General features: G+C 43.8%; 1 protein-coding gene across 7 annotated transcripts in view; it reads right to left on the bottom strand.

The window, feature by feature from the left end:
- Positions 3191 to 15494, bottom strand: part of KCNQ5 (potassium voltage-gated channel subfamily Q member 5) — a 504374-nt gene continuing 492070 nt past the window's right edge. For all 7 annotated transcript variants that reach the window (XM_021073129.1, XM_003480275.4, XM_003480277.4 and 4 more), the window contains 3 exons: positions 15038 to 15169; positions 12715 to 12841; positions 3191 to 7556 (listed from right to left, as the gene is read on the bottom strand). In XM_021073129.1, coding sequence (XP_020928788.1) covers positions 6615 to 7556; positions 12715 to 12841; positions 15038 to 15169 — 1201 coding nt within the window. In that variant the 3' untranslated portion in view covers positions 3191 to 6614. The remainder of the gene's footprint in view (positions 7557 to 12714; positions 12842 to 15037; positions 15170 to 15494) is intronic.

Raw genomic sequence — 15494 nt, 5'->3', positions numbered from 1 at the left:
GAGCCACCTTACCTCTGAAATTGAGTTATGCTAGATAATAGAATGTCCCTGTGCTTAAGGATTTCAGCCAGGTTCTCTTTTACCTGCAGCCAAATCCATCCTGATAGCTTGCTTGTGGTCACATGGTAAGGAATAAATCAGATGATACCTGGGAGGCATTTATTGGCACAATACTGGGTAGTCACTAAGCATGATTTGTCATTTTAAAGTCTGGGATCAAAGACTAGGCTGGCTCTGGCTATGGGCTAGGCACTAGAAGGATGTAAAGAGAAGTGGGAAACAGGAATGTGGTTTGTAGGGCTCAGGGGCAAGGGAAGGGGTGCTCCCTTTTTCTCCTGGGAGCATACAGTGGAGTTTGAGAGAGGGATCCAGGACAGTCAGCGGGGGCAGGCATCTAAAGCAGCAAAGTTAGTTTTCCCTGAGGCAAGAGTTCCCACTCTAGTGGCAGGGGCTTCTTGCCACCAAGTCCAGCAACAGGACCTGTGCAAACAGGAGGTGCTGTTGGATCATTGTGCAGAGAGCTTAGGTGAGGAGATACTCAAAAGCATCTGTTGACCTGGGGTGCATGTGGTGTGCTGTCTTCATGGTTCACACAAAGGCAGGTGGCACCCTGGGCTACAGCCCCAGGAAGGTGTATCTAGTTCCTTGGGATCACGAGGGGGCAGGGATTGGCAATCCAGGGAGGTAGTCACACCAATGAGGCAAAGGAAAGGGGAAGAAGACACAAATAATGGAGGAGTTCCCGTCATGGCACAGTGGTTTACAGATCCAACTAGGAACCATGAGGTTGCGGGTTCGATCCCTGGCCTAGCTCAGTGGGTTAAGGATCTGGTGTTGCTGTGAGCTGTGGTGTAGGTCGTGGACGTGGCTCAGATCCCAAGTTGCTGTGGCTCTGGCATAGGCCGGTAGCTGCAGCTCTGATTTGACCCCTAGCCTAGGAACCTCCATATGCCGTGGGAGCGGTCCCAGAAAAGGCAAAAAGGCAAAACAAACAAACAAAAACAAGTAATGGAAAGAGGTGAGCAAACAGGTGCGAAGTTGAGAAAGGAGGGGACAGTGTGTGGGAACCCTGGACCCTGATATTCATCCCAGAGCACACTGGACTTGTCCTAGGGAACAAAATGATAGGAATAAAGAGAGCCATAGGCGTGGGCAAAGAAATCTGTCACACCAGGGTACTGCTGGATTTTCTGTTTGCTTGTTTGAATAGAAAGATTGCCCTTCACCAGTTTTGTGGTGCTGTGATTTCCAGGGCAATGCATACAGCTATAGTTTGCACGTAGTGTATCTGAGAAATTTGTTTTGAAATGCAGTAAAAGCTTCAATAACTTGGAGTTAGGTAGGCCAGAGGGTGAAGTATTATTGTAATTAATTAAAATATTCAAAATTTTAAAGAAACACTTTTCTTTTTTTTGGCTGCACACACAGCATGTGGAAGTTCCCCAGGCCCAGGATTGGCCTGAGCTGCTGTAGTGACAATGCTGGATCCTTAACCTGCTACACAAGAGAACTCCCAAAGAAATGATTTTTATTTGTACTATATTCTTGAAGTGGTTGAAACCAGCATGATAAAAATGGCTACTTCAAGGTCTGGGAACCTACTTTTATGAAGGAGTAGGGTAGAATAATTTTATATATATATATATATATATATATATATATATATTTTTTTTTTTTTTTTTTTTTTTTTTTTTTTTGCCTTTTCTAGGGCCACCGGCCTACCCCAGAGCCACAGCAATGCGGGATCCAAGCCGCGTCTGCAACCTACACCACAGCTCACGGCAACACCAGATCCTTAACCCACTGAGCAAGGCCAGGGATCAAACCTGCAACCTCATGGTTCCTAGTTGGATTCGTTAAGCACTGTGCCACGATGGGAACTCCTAGAATAATTATATTTTTAAATGGTGAGGGTTAGGAGTACTGTTAAAAGTCCTGGGAGTTCTTGTTGGGGCTCAGCAGGTTAAGAACCTGACTAGGATCCATGAGGATGTGGGTTTGATCCCTGGCCCCGCTCAGTGGGTTAAGGATCTGGCATCGCTGTACTCTGCGGTAGAGGTCACAGATGTGGCTCAGATCCGGTGTCGCTGTGGCTGTGGTGTAGGCTGGCAGCTGCAGCTCCGAATCGACCCCTAGCCTGGGAACTTCAATGAGCCGTGGGTGCAGCCCTTAAAAAACAAACAAACAAACAAAAAACAGAAAGTAGGTCCTAAAGCATTGGAAAGCCGTTTACACTGTTAAGTTGGTCAAGCAAGCATGTCCCATGGTTGCTTATTATTTTCTCTAGTCTTTAGGAGGTGACAGAATAGGTACCCACCTGTTTGATCTCCATAGAGCCCTGGTGGGAGGTCGTGTGACACTCTTCATTCCTCCCCCTTATGTCCGAAACACCTCTCTTGGGGTTTTGCTTCTTCTTTGTTCCAGAGTTCTAGCATTCTAAGCCTCCTTTAAAATAATTCCACTGGAACAGGAGGAAGGGGATTTTTTTTTTAGGGCAGAGGGGAAGATCCCTTTTGGAACAGGTGCAAAGTAGGCAGATCTGAGTAGGTGCTAAAACTGGTCATTCTGAGCAGCCAGGGGCTATCACATTTGCACACCTGCTTGGTTCCCACTTTCTTTCTTTCTTTTTAGGGCTGCACTTGTGCCACATGGAGGTTCCCAGATTAGGGATTGAATTGGAGCTGTAGCTGCTGCCCTACACCACAGCCACAGCAACAAAGGATCGGAGTTGCATCTTCGACCTACACCACAGCCCCTGGCAACGTCAGATCCTTAACCCACTGAGTGAGGCCAGGGATTGAATCCGAATGCTTATGGATACTAGTTGGGTTTGTTACCACTAAGCCACCATGGAAATGTCGGTCCCCACTTTCTAACACTTGTTTAGCAAACACTTTTATTATAGTTAATACAAGATTCACATGTGCTGGCATCTGTGTTTTGATCGATCAAAAAATATATGAGAATATAAAATATTCATTATAATATCAAGTTAACTTTTCTTAAGGCAACCCCAAAACACTTGCAAATCTCTCCTCTTCCCAAATTACCAATGATTTCTTCAGGAATGTTGCAAAAAGATAATTTTTAATTTTGACCCCAAATCTGTATATGATCAGTTTGGTTGACTGGAACCCAGTCAGTTCAGAACCAACCAGTTGGTACCAGATACAGGCAGTCACACCAGCTGTTTAGAGACATCTTTTTAATGTTTTACTTGAAAACAAATAATCCCCATAAAAGAGAGCAAAGGAAATTACATTTGAATGGTAGCCTGAAATGGATATGATATTCCTGATTTATTTGTTTTCAGGAAACAGACAATTGCATTGTCACACATGACTTCTAGAACTGCTCACTTAAATGCACAAAATTATATTAAATTAAGTTTCTTTTACAAAAACACAACCATGTCATTTTTAAGGCAAAAAATATCAGCTTCTGGGGAGATACGTTAATATTTATGATACTTTCTCAATCTGGATGAAGTGACCCATTAATTTAGTCGCTCGGGTTTCATCAGTCCTTGTGGTTTTGCTCTGCAAACGGACATGAGAATTAGCCACTTTTGTGCCTGATTTCCTCCTCTCTGTCAAACTTGTTTTACCTGCAAATTAAGAACTTTCAGAATCACTGAGTCAATGGGAGGTGAGAAAGGCACCTTAGAACAGGAGATCAAGACTTTAAAACTCATTGAAGTGTCTTACTTGAAACAAAACTTGCAATCTACAGATATTAATTTAATCGAAGACAAAGCAAACATTTAGATCAGACATAGCGAACTTTTTTTCGGTAACCTCATAGAAGGGATGTTTGTAATGAAGCATTAGCTTGATCAACCTTACATACTGAAGAAGGCAGACAAACTTGGACTGAGAAAGAAGCTGGTGGCTGATCAGTGCTCAGCTAAATTGTGCTTCAAGACACCGTCCAGGATTGACCAAAGGGATTTTGCTAAGTGTAAGTGGAGGACCCCTGCCGACTTCATCGAGGGTCACATAGCAGATGGAACCCTACAGTTTTCACACAATATGACTAGCTTTTAACATCCAAGAATTTTTGTGCTAGGGTTAAGATAGACACAAAATGGTCACAGCTTCAAGGCATGAAAGATTTTCACAACATGGTTCACCACATTTGGCTGTGATTAACCCTCAGTGATGGGCTTAGGTTTTGTTTTGAAACTTCAGTCTTCAGCAACGCTGGATGAACTGTACCGTGTCTAATGCCTAAAGAGGCCTGAGGAGGGGTCCCCAGTACATTCAGAGTTCCTGCTGCCAGTGGGGTTTGACCCAGGACAGAATATGTCCAAGAATCAGTGCTCCCTGAAAGTTGCCACTGCCTTCCCTTTCTCAACTAATATTTGGAGACAGCCTGCTGTGCATGGTGGGGGTGGGGGTGGGGTGGGGGGGTGGTGTCTGGCTTTAGGTTGGGGAGGGGGTGTGTGTGTGTTCTTGTGTACAGCCTCGAGAGAGTGGATCACAACTTCAAGTTGAGTGGAGACATGGGTAGATGAAAAATTGCATTTAATACTTTACTAAACTCTTACTAAACTTCCATGTTGCAAAACTGAAAATCATGGCTTCAAAAGCTTGATAAAATCTTTTTAACTGGAGTGTGAAATTCAGAACCTAACTTCTGTGTGTCTCCAGCAGCCGGGCAGACTCTGAATGATACACTCCTGGGAAGTGTGCTAGAATCCAGGTGGGTGCGTTTGGAGTGCTAGAATCCAGCCTTCCAAATTTCCGTGTGTATCAAAAAGGACAAGGATCTTAAAAGGTTGTGAAGCACGTTTTAGGTAGAGTGGAGAAGTGCTTTACTTGGGCACGGAGGCTGCTGAAGGCCTGGCAAAGTCCGGAAGGTAACTTGTGGCAGCGAGTCCATATGCCATTCACGGAGGAAAAAGGTAGGAGTAGACAGGGTCGGAGAAAGCCGGCTCGGGGAGAGAGTGGGAAGGACTTAGCAGATTTCAGGGCCTCGCCCTGCCTTTGGACGGCCCTCTTCATTCCTCCCTGCTGCTGGAAAAGTTTCTCCAGAGGCAGCACTAGCCAGCAAGGAGAAACCTCTTCTATGGCTGGTTTAACTGAAGCGCTCACTCGCGTCTCCTGGCCTTTTGAGTGCCGTGACCCGGGCTGAAGTCCCAACGCTTGGGGAGAGCCAGGCTGCTTTCTAACAAGCAGTCAGCTTTGCTTGCTTTCCGGTAAATACGTTTTTCATTTTGTTTCTCTTGATCTTTTGGCTGTCATGCTATATTATGCTACAGTAGGAAGTGTTTTGATTTGTAGACCCTACCTGTGTTACCTGGCTTCTAACTATGTTTTTGTACCAGGAAACGGAACCAATAATTTCAGATTGGGGGGCAACATTCTCGGGGAGAATAGAAAATGTTCACTACAGTATAAAAAAGTGGAGGAGGTTTAGTTTTAGCCTTTCATATGCAAAACATACTACATAATAGCAAAAAACATTCAGGGCATATTGAAAAATAAATACCTGGCAAATTCTCTGCTTATATATATAAGAATAAGGGATGTTGAGGGAGTTGAATTCCCTGGTAATACTCGTTTTCTAGAAAATCAAGTTCTTTTCTTTTGGCTTGTTTCTCTCCCTCTTGCTGCCCTTTGAGGGGGAAGTCCTTGAACTGCACTCCTTTCCTGATGCTGTGTCTGGATTCTTTTCAAGCCTTTCCCATGTCAGTCTCACCCACGTCTCCTTCCCCCGGATCCTGTCTGTGCCTTGGCCTGGTGGGAAAAGCCTCTCACCAGCACCCCCCTTCCGTGGGCAGCACTGTGGGCAGATCAGCCCATCCCATTGGCCAGTCCACTGCCCAGGATTTCATTGGCCTGTGTGTCAGTTGACCACTTATAAAGTTGAGTCAGCCATCAGGGAATATGTTTCCATGGAGCCAGAGGTGTCAAAGAGTCAGTCTATTTGCCCCACTGGCCCTGAATTGCATTATTTGCACATTTGCTAACTGAAGAACATTCTCGTCATAAAAAACACGAAAATCATGTGCAAAATCGCTTGCCACAGCGTTAAATCACCAAAAGCACACAAATTGACATTCAAATGACATTAGTAATAATGGATAGGAATGGGTTGGCAAATCATCTTGAAACGAGCAGCCATTTCTATGATTCCCCAATCCTGCTTTACTGGGTACCTGGTTAGCAGCTGCTGATGGTAGCCATTGTGTGAAAATATACATGGCGACTTAATTTTGAAAATGTATTTTGTATTTATTACAAAGCAGAAATGCCTGAAATCTGAAGGTATTTTACGCTTATCATTTCAAAGTACAGGGTCAAATCTTCTAAAGGACCTAACCTTGACCTTTTCACACACCCCACAGCATTAGCAGTGTTTGGTTTCTCAGGATTTTTAACTCAAGGTACGTTCCTAAATGAGTGGCTGAATGTTGTGTCGTACCTTGGAATTTCAGCCATCCCCTAAACATGCATTTTCATGCAATTAAATGATAACGGGCTTATAAACTGCCTTTCATGTTCTTCCCAATTCCTGCAATTCAACTTTGTAGAAGGGCTTTCGAAAGAGTTCATGCAACGATATGTATGGCTAAAGGAACTGCTAGGCCTAGAAAGAAAACGAAGAACTTATTTGAGCTTGACGTGGGGCAAGCTGAGGGCGTCTGTATTTTCTGCTGCCTTACAAACGCTCTGAGATGATCGGGATCTTCCAGTCCTGAGAGAGTCTGACGCGAAGGCAGCTTCCCTGGAGGGCGGCGCCGCCGCATCAAAAGCGTCCGTCTCGGTCTCTTCCGGACCCACCTCTTCATCAGTTATGAACAATTTGGATTCCCTCCACTTGGGGTAAAAATCTTGGCTGCCTCTGGAGCCACTCGACTCGCTCCCTGAAAGCTGTGTATTCAGTTCCTCCGTCGATCGGATCAGGTTTTGCACAGACAGAGACTTGCCCAGGTCCTTGGGTACCACGGGGCGGACGGACAGCAGCGTTTCTCCGCCCAGGTCGAAGCTCTTGCGCAGAGAGCGGTCCTTGGTCAGGTTTGCCTGCGCAGCCGCAACATTCTCCTTGGAGGCAGCAAGGCAGGTGGTGACCTCGGAAATGCTCTCCTGCAGGCCCACGGGGTTGGGGGGCAGGTGCTTGAGGGCGGGGAGAGGAGGCGGGATCTGCAAAGTGGCTGGGGCCGCGGGCTTGGACGGCGCGTTTATTTGGTGTGCGATGCTGTGGGTGACCGCCGCCGCTGGGCCGTCGCCTTGACTCGCGGGCACCGGTGTCGCTTGACTGTGCATAGGACTCAGCGCGTAGAAAGTCTGGGCGCTGAACTCATTGGGGGTCAGAATGAGCTGCAGGCCTCGGGAGATGTTGGCACTGGCTGATCGGGACAAGCAGCCGCTGTTCTGTGCGGAGCTGGACAGGTCTTTGCTGTCCACAGGGCTTTGATAGTCAGAGGTCTGTTCACATTCAAAAGGTGGGATCTGGAAGGAGGCCAGAGTGAGGGCTGAGGCAGAGCCTTTCCGGAGGACCTGCTGATATATGTCCAGCAGGCAGTCCAGCTTGGACTCGATGGACTGAACCTGAAAATGGAGCCAATGTATAACCTGTTAATGAGAATGGGCTTCACTTTGAGAGATTTTGAAATGAAACAGGAGGTGCAGATACAGGTAAGTACTGAGGGTAAAGCCTGAGGCAGTCCTGACTCCGTACTGTCTTAGAAGGTACAGGCCAGCTGTGGGGGTGGGGCAAGGGGGGATTTAGGGGAGGGATGCTCTGGCCTCTACCTAACTCGAACACTTCTCGCTCCCCATTCTTTAAAACCAACAACTGATGTTTTCAGAAACCATATAAGCATGGTTCAAATGTCCACTCTGCCTTTCCTAGGTCTCTTCCATGAAGATATTCTGGAACTCTACTGCAGTCTAAGGAACTTATTCTGTAAAGAAATCTAGACTCTAGGTATCAATCTAGGTGATTCTGAATTTTTAAAATAAAGCTATAAAATGCTTGGAATATGCATAATTAAATTGGGGGAGAAACTTGATTTCTAAAAATTGTATGAGAAGACACAACCTCAGGGTCAACAAACATTCAGTGTAGTTATAATGATTTTTTTTTTTTTTTAATGAATGACCTAAGAGGGAGTTCTCATCATGGCTCAGCAGAAAAGAATCTGACTAGTATCCCTGAGTATGCAGGTTCTATCCCTGGCCTTGCTCAGTGGGTTAGGGATCCTGTGTTGCTGCGAGTTGTGGTGTGGGTCGCAGACGTGGCTGGAATCTGGCCTTGCTGTGGCTGTGGTATAAGCCAGGGTCTACAGCTCCGACTGGACCCCTAGCCTGGGAACGTACATATGCCTTGGGTGTGGCCCTAAAAATACCCCCCCCCCAAAAAAAAGACACAAAAAGAGAATGACCTAAGAGACAAGGAAAATAACCAAAACACATAAAAAATAGATCTTTGTAACTCTACTGTTGCACATCTATACCTGTTTCCAATTCAAGCATTAGTTGATGAGAGGAAATATTCTATTCCTTATATAGAAATCCAGAGTTTAGAAAATACCATCTGTGCATAAAGAAAATTTATTTGTTCTTCCTTGACTTTATTCCCTTTAAAAATCTGTTAATCACTAAAATACATCCCATTGCCAATAGTCAATTCTGATTAAAAAAATTCTGGGAGTTCCCGTTGTGGCTCAATGGGTTAAGGACTTAACATAGCATCCATGAGGATGCAGGTTTGAACCCTGGCCTTGCTCAGTGGGTTAAGGATCCCACATTGGATAGTAGAGGATTAAGATGGCAGAATAGAAGATCTGCAGCTCAACTTCTCTCCTAAAAACAACAAAATTCACAACTAAAGGCTAAGCAATCTCCACCCAAATGGACCAGAAACCTTAAAAAAGATATCCTACTCCAAAAGAAAAAGAGGAGGCCACATCAAGAGGTAGGGGGGGCGATTTCGAGATATAAACAACCCCATACTGCTGGGGTGGGAAGCTCCACAGACTGAAAACTAACTGGTTCCCAGAGACCTACAGGAGTGAGAGTTCTGAGCCCCACATCAAACCCTCACGTGCGGGGATCTGGCACTGGGAGAAAGAGCCCCTGGAGCATCTGGCATTGAAGGCTAATGGGGCTTGTGCGCAGGAGCTCCACAGGACTGGGGGAAACGGAGACCCCATTCTTAAAAGGCACACACAGACTTTCACGTGCACTGGATCCCAGGGCAGAGCAAGGTCTCCATAGGAATCTGAGTCAAACCTGACTGCAGTTCTTGGAGGACATCCTGGGAAAACAGGGGTGAATGTGGTTTGTTGTGAGGGAGGAACATTGAAGGCAAAGCTCTCAGGAATATTCAGCAGCAGTGCCTTTCTCTGGAGGTGGCCATTTAGGGAAAATCTGGCCCTACCTGTCAGTCAGCGCTGAGTAGCCCCAGGGCAAACAACAATTCAGGTGGCATCACAGCCCCGCCCCTCAGTAAACAGGCTAAAAAGACCCCTCAGGCACACAGCCACCTCTAATCACATCCAGAGAATAAGCCCCACCCACCAGAGGGATTAGAATCAGCTCCACCTACCACTGGGCAGGCATCAGCCCCTCCCCCCATCGGGAAGCCTACAGCAAGCCCCCATACTGACTTCAGCCACAAGGGGGGCAGACACCAGAAGTAAGAGAGGCTACAACTCTATTATCTGTCAAAAGGTCACCACACCAAAAACCTATAAAAATGAAGAGACAGAGAACTATAACTCAGATGAGGGAGAAAGGAAAAAACCCCAGAGAATAAGCTAAGCGATGAGGAGATTCTCAGCCTCCAGGAAAAAGACTTTAGATTGTTGATGCTAAAGATGATGCAAGACATTGGAAATAAACTGGAGGCAAAGATGGATAACTTACAGGAAACACTGAGCAAAGAGATACAAGATATCAAACTTAAGAAGAGATGCAAAATACAGTAACAAATAAAAAAATTCACTAGAAGCAGCTAACAGCAGAATATAGGAGGCAGAAGAACAAATAGGTGAGGTGGAGGAGAGATTAGTGGAAATTACGGATGCAGAACAGAAAAGAGAAAGAAGATTGAAAACAAATGAAGAGAGTCTCAGAGAACTCTGGGACAACATTAGACGCACCAACATCCGTATTATGGGGTGCCAGAAGGAGAAGAGAGAGAGAAGGGGACAGAAAAAATATTCCACGAGATGATAGCCAAAAACTTCCCTAACATGGGAAAGGAACCACTCACTCAAATTCAGGAAGCACAACGAGTACCATATAAAATAAACCCAAGGAGGAATACACCAAGACACTTATTAATCAAACTAACCCAAATTAAAGACAGAGAAAATCTTGAAAGCAGCTAGGGAAAAGAAACAAGTAACATACAAGGGGACCCCAATAAGGTTATTGGCAGATTTTTCATCAGAAACTCTGCAGGCCAGAAGGGAGTGGCATAATATACTTAATGTGATGAAAGGAAAAAACCTCCAACCAAGATGACTTTACCCAGCAAGGCTCTCATTCAGATTTGAAGGAGAAAGCAAAACCTTCACAGATAAGCAAAAGCTGAGAGAATTCAGCAACACTAAACCAGCCTTACAAAAAATACTAAAGGAGCTTCTCTAGGCAGGAAAAGAAAAGGCCGCAATCAGAAACAAAAATTCCACAAATGACAAGGCTCACCAGTAAAGGTATATATACAGTAAAAATACAAAATCATCCATGCACGATTATACCATCAAAATCAGAAATCATGAGAAGAGGTGGGTACAAATGCAGAACACTGGAGATGAACTTGCAATTAAGAGACCAACAACTTAAAACAATCTCATATACATATAGACTCTCATATCAAATCTTCAGAATAACTGCAAACCAAAAATCTACAATTGATACACAAACAAGGAATCTCTGAAGAAGAAATATATCTCATAGTAAATAAGTGCATAATCCACCATGAAGGGCGTCATTTGACATCATTCTTGGAAGGCTGAAGTCTTCTTAGATCTGATTCTGATTTCCTCTCCATCAAAGAATTTATGATAATTATAATTAAATAATGCAACTGCACAATTAAAAAAAAAAAAGGATCCTACGTTGACAAAAGCTTCAGTGTAGGTTGCAGATGTGGCTTGGATCCTGTGTTGCCGTGGCTATGATATAGGCTTCAGTTGCAGCTCTGATTTGATCCCTAGCCTTGGAACTTCCATGCGCCAAAGGTGCAGCCATAAAAAGAAAAACAAAATCATAGCTATTTCACTCCTGTTAGAAAGACCATCATCAAAAAGGCAAGAGATAACAAATGCTGGTGAGGATGGAGAAAGAAGGGAACCCTTGTAAACTGCTGGTGTGATTATAAACTGGTGCAGCCACAACGGAGAACAGTATGCAGGATCCTCAAAAAATGAAAAAATAGAACTTCCTTATGATCCAGCAAGTCCATTTCTGGGAATATATCCAGAGGAAACAAGAATTAACTCAAAAAGTTATCTGAACCCCATTTTTATAGAAGCATCAATTACAATAGCCAAGACATGGAAACAAACCTAAGTGTCCACTGCAGAGCAGCAGATAAGTAAGTTGTGGTACATACGTATACACAACAGAATATTAATCAGCCACAGAGCTGAGGAAATCCTACCATTTGCAACAACATGGATGGACCTTCAGGGCATCATGCTGTCAAATAAGTCAGACAGAAAAAGACAAATGCAGTATGACATCACTTATGTGGAATCTAAAACAAAACCAAAACACACCCTGAAAAACATAGAAAAAAGATCAGATCTGTGGTTGCTGGAGGCAGGGGATACAGGGAGGGGAAACTGGAGGCAGGTGGTCAGAAGGTAGAAACTTTGAGTTATAAGATAAATACTGGGGATGTAATGATGATTATAGCTAATTCTGCTGAATGGCATCTAGGAAAAGTGTTAAGAGAGTAGATCCTAAGAGTTCTCAACATGAGGGAAACAATTTTTTTCTTTTTCTTTTTATGGCCGTGCCTGTGGCATATGGAAGTACCCAGGCTAGGGGTCAAATTGGAGCTGCAGCTGCCAGCCTACACCACAACCACAGCAACACTGGATCCTAGCCACATCTGCAACTTACACCACAGCTCACGGCAATGCTGGATCCTTAACCCACTGTGCTAGGCCAGGGATCAAATCCACATCCTCACAGACACTATGTTGAGTTCTTTACCTGCTGAACCATAACAGGAACTCCTAGGAAACAATTTTGTTTTCCTTCTTATTGTGTCTATATGAGGTGATGAATGCTAACTAAATTTATTGTGGTCATCATTCATAATATATGTAGGTCGGGGGAGTTCCCGTTGTGGCACAGTGGTTAACGAATCCGACTAGGAACCATGAGGTTTCAGGTTCGATCCCTGGCCTTGCTCAGTGGGTTAAGGATCCGGCGTTGCCTTGAGCTGTGGTGTAGGTCGCAGATGCGGCTTGGATCCCACATTGCTGTGGCTGTGATGTAAGCCAGTGGCTACAGCTCCGCTTAGACCCCTAGCCTGGGAACCTCCATATGCCACGGGAGTGGCCCTAGAAAAGGCAAAAAGAAAAAAAAAAAAAAAGAAAGAAAAAAAAAAAAGACGCAATATATGTAGGTCAAATCATTATGTTGTATATGCCTTAAATGTACACAGTGATATACATCAATTATATCTCAATAAAACAGGGAAAAACTGGCTAAAAAGTTAAGCAGTGTAGTTGAGCTGTACCTGTTTTTCAACCTTGACCACCCGGCCAAGCATACTGAGGTCATCTGTGGTCTCGTGTTCTGCCGTTATCTTCTCTCTGCTCTTCTTATCTGATGTGATTTGCCCTTTTCCAAGAATTTGATCCACACTATCGGAAAAAGATATCTGATTATAAGTGCTGAAGGTAGAGATTGCCCAAGGCTGGAAGGAAGTGTTTTGAAAGAAAAATACAATTATCTTTTTTTTTTTTTTTTGCTTTTTAGGGCCACACCTGTGGCATATGGAAGTTCCCAGGCTGGGAATTGAATTGGAGCTACAGCTGCCGGCCTACACCACAGCCACAGCAATGTGGGGATCCAAGCCATGTCAGCGACCGACACCACAGCTCATGGCAATGCCAAATCCCCAACCCACTGAGCGAGGCCAGGGTTTGAAGCAGCATCCTCATGGATACCAGTAGGATTCATTTCCACTGCACCATGGTGGGAACTCACAATTATCTTTAATTTACATAGGATGAAATAAAAATCAACTTCTTCCAACTGATGTGCTTGTTTTCTTCATAGGAAAATTACACAAGGTTCATTTTCTCATAATTCTAGTCCATGATGAAATCATTTATGGCTGATCTTCTGGAGGCAAAACTGTCCTAAACTACAAAGCAATTTGCTTGTTTCCACCTCTGACCAGGCATTGCCTCAATTCAACCACTTAAAATATGACAAAATCATAATTATGATGATTTTGTGTTAATAGAACAGATCATTCATTCAGTGAACATTTATTATACATCTGACGTGTGGGAGATAAGCAGGTCAGAAAGCTAGGCTTCATCTTGGGAATTATAATTGGACAGATATATATACACCACATAAGCAAGAACCTCCAGATTAGTTAGGCAAATTCTGTAGCAGCTGAACGCTGGGAGCCGTAGATAGTTCTCTGAAAGGACTTGGAAGACCCTGGCCACCTGGGCAGAGATTGTAACATGATCGCAGGTGACTTAAAACAATTTCCAAGGAGACTTAATCAGTTAGAATTGGAATTACTTTCTTCTTTTTTCTATGTTTTAGAACTAAGTTATCAGTAACATTGATTCAACTTTCCAATGTACTTTGTATGCACAGAAGTACAGGCAGTCCCAACAGTTAATCCACTCAACTACAAATCCTACAAGGACTGCGTCATTGCTTTGTTAATCTCTGGATTCCCACAGCGGCTGGCACTCGTTACAAGTTCAATACTCACCCACTGAATAAATGAATGAGTGAATGAAAAAAAATTGTGATTTCTGTAACTGATGTTATAGAAACCAATAGGTGTTTTATATGCCTTGTATATGCCTTGTATATGCCTCACGCTGGGCTAAGTGTGCTGTGGGCTTAGAAACAAATGTTTAAGACTCAGTTCTTGTGTTTAAGAATTGTTCAATCAAATGCTGGTAATTTGTGTCAGTGAAGCTTGACTCCTAAAAAACTGAATGGACTAAATATTCTGGCTTCAAGATAACACAAACACGAATAACTATCAAATTCATTCTTTGAATCACTCGAGATGCTCTTTAGAAAGTGTGTGTGTGTGTGTGTGTGTGTGTGTGTGTGTATCTATCTAGAGTTGTATAAGACAGGGGTGAGGGGAAGAACCCAGGCTTGGCCAAGGGCAAGGAGGACAAACTTGCCACCAGGAAGCAATATAAAAGCCAACCCATCATTTCTCAGTCTCACTTTCTGCACATCAGGGTGATGAGCAGTTTTGACTCTGCAGTGACTCTAAATGCCACAGGAGGTCAGAGCAGGGAAAGGTCTGTCTTTGTGGGTTGGCTGGTTGCGTGAAGTTTAATGAATGAGAAGGACTAGCTTATTTCTGAAGGATAGTTAGGATTTAGGCAACAACAATACTGACATCAGCAACAAGCATTAACAGTTCTTGAGTACTCAGTTATGGCATACTAACTTGTTCAATCCTCATGGCAATCCTATGTGGCCACTGACAACATCCCCATTTTTACAGATGAGGTGCTGAGATGTTGTATAATAGTTGAAGGCTTTTGTTTGTTTGTTTTAAGTTCCCAGGCCAGGGATCAAACCCATGCTACAGGTGTGATCGAAGCCACAGCAGTGACAACACTGGATCCTCAACCTGCTGAATCACATGGCAACCCCAATAGTTGGTGGCTTTTAATGACTGACTTACATTGAAATAAAATCTACATTAAAAGCAAGGTCCAGTGGTCCACTAAAAAAGAGAAATATGGAATTCAAGAGTTTTTTCTACTGGAGAGAGGTTCCTCCCAGACTACGTCTATGCCTGCTCCTTCAGAACAAATAACATTTGTATTGCTTACCGTGTTTGCAGGCTTTTAATTCTACACAACATGTCCAGATGACCAGCAGAGTACTGTTCAATGACATCTTTTACATCATATGGGCGTAATGTTTCCTTAAACTTCCGTTTTGCAACATGAAATTTCATAATTCTGTGAGAGCAACATATTACATATTAATCTTCATAACTTCACTAAAAGAAGTTACCAGCAGCAACATGGATGGACCTAGAGATTCTCATACTAAGTGAAGTAAGTCAGAGAAAGAAAATGTCATATGATATCACTTATATGTGGAATCTAAAATATGACACAAGTGAACTCATCTATAAAATAGAAAACTCACAGACATAGAGAACAGACTTGTAGTTGCCAAGCTGAAGGGAGTGGGGATGGATTGGGAGTTTGGGATTAGTAGAGGCAAACCATTACATTAGGATGGGTAAACAGAAAGTTCCTTCTGTATAGCATACGGAAC

This window comes from Sus scrofa, chromosome 1 (genome assembly GCF_000003025.6).
Source record: "Sus scrofa isolate TJ Tabasco breed Duroc chromosome 1, Sscrofa11.1, whole genome shotgun sequence".
NCBI classification, from domain to species: Eukaryota; Metazoa; Chordata; class Mammalia; order Artiodactyla; family Suidae; genus Sus; species Sus scrofa.
This window is presented reverse-complemented; position numbering and strand designations above follow the sequence as displayed.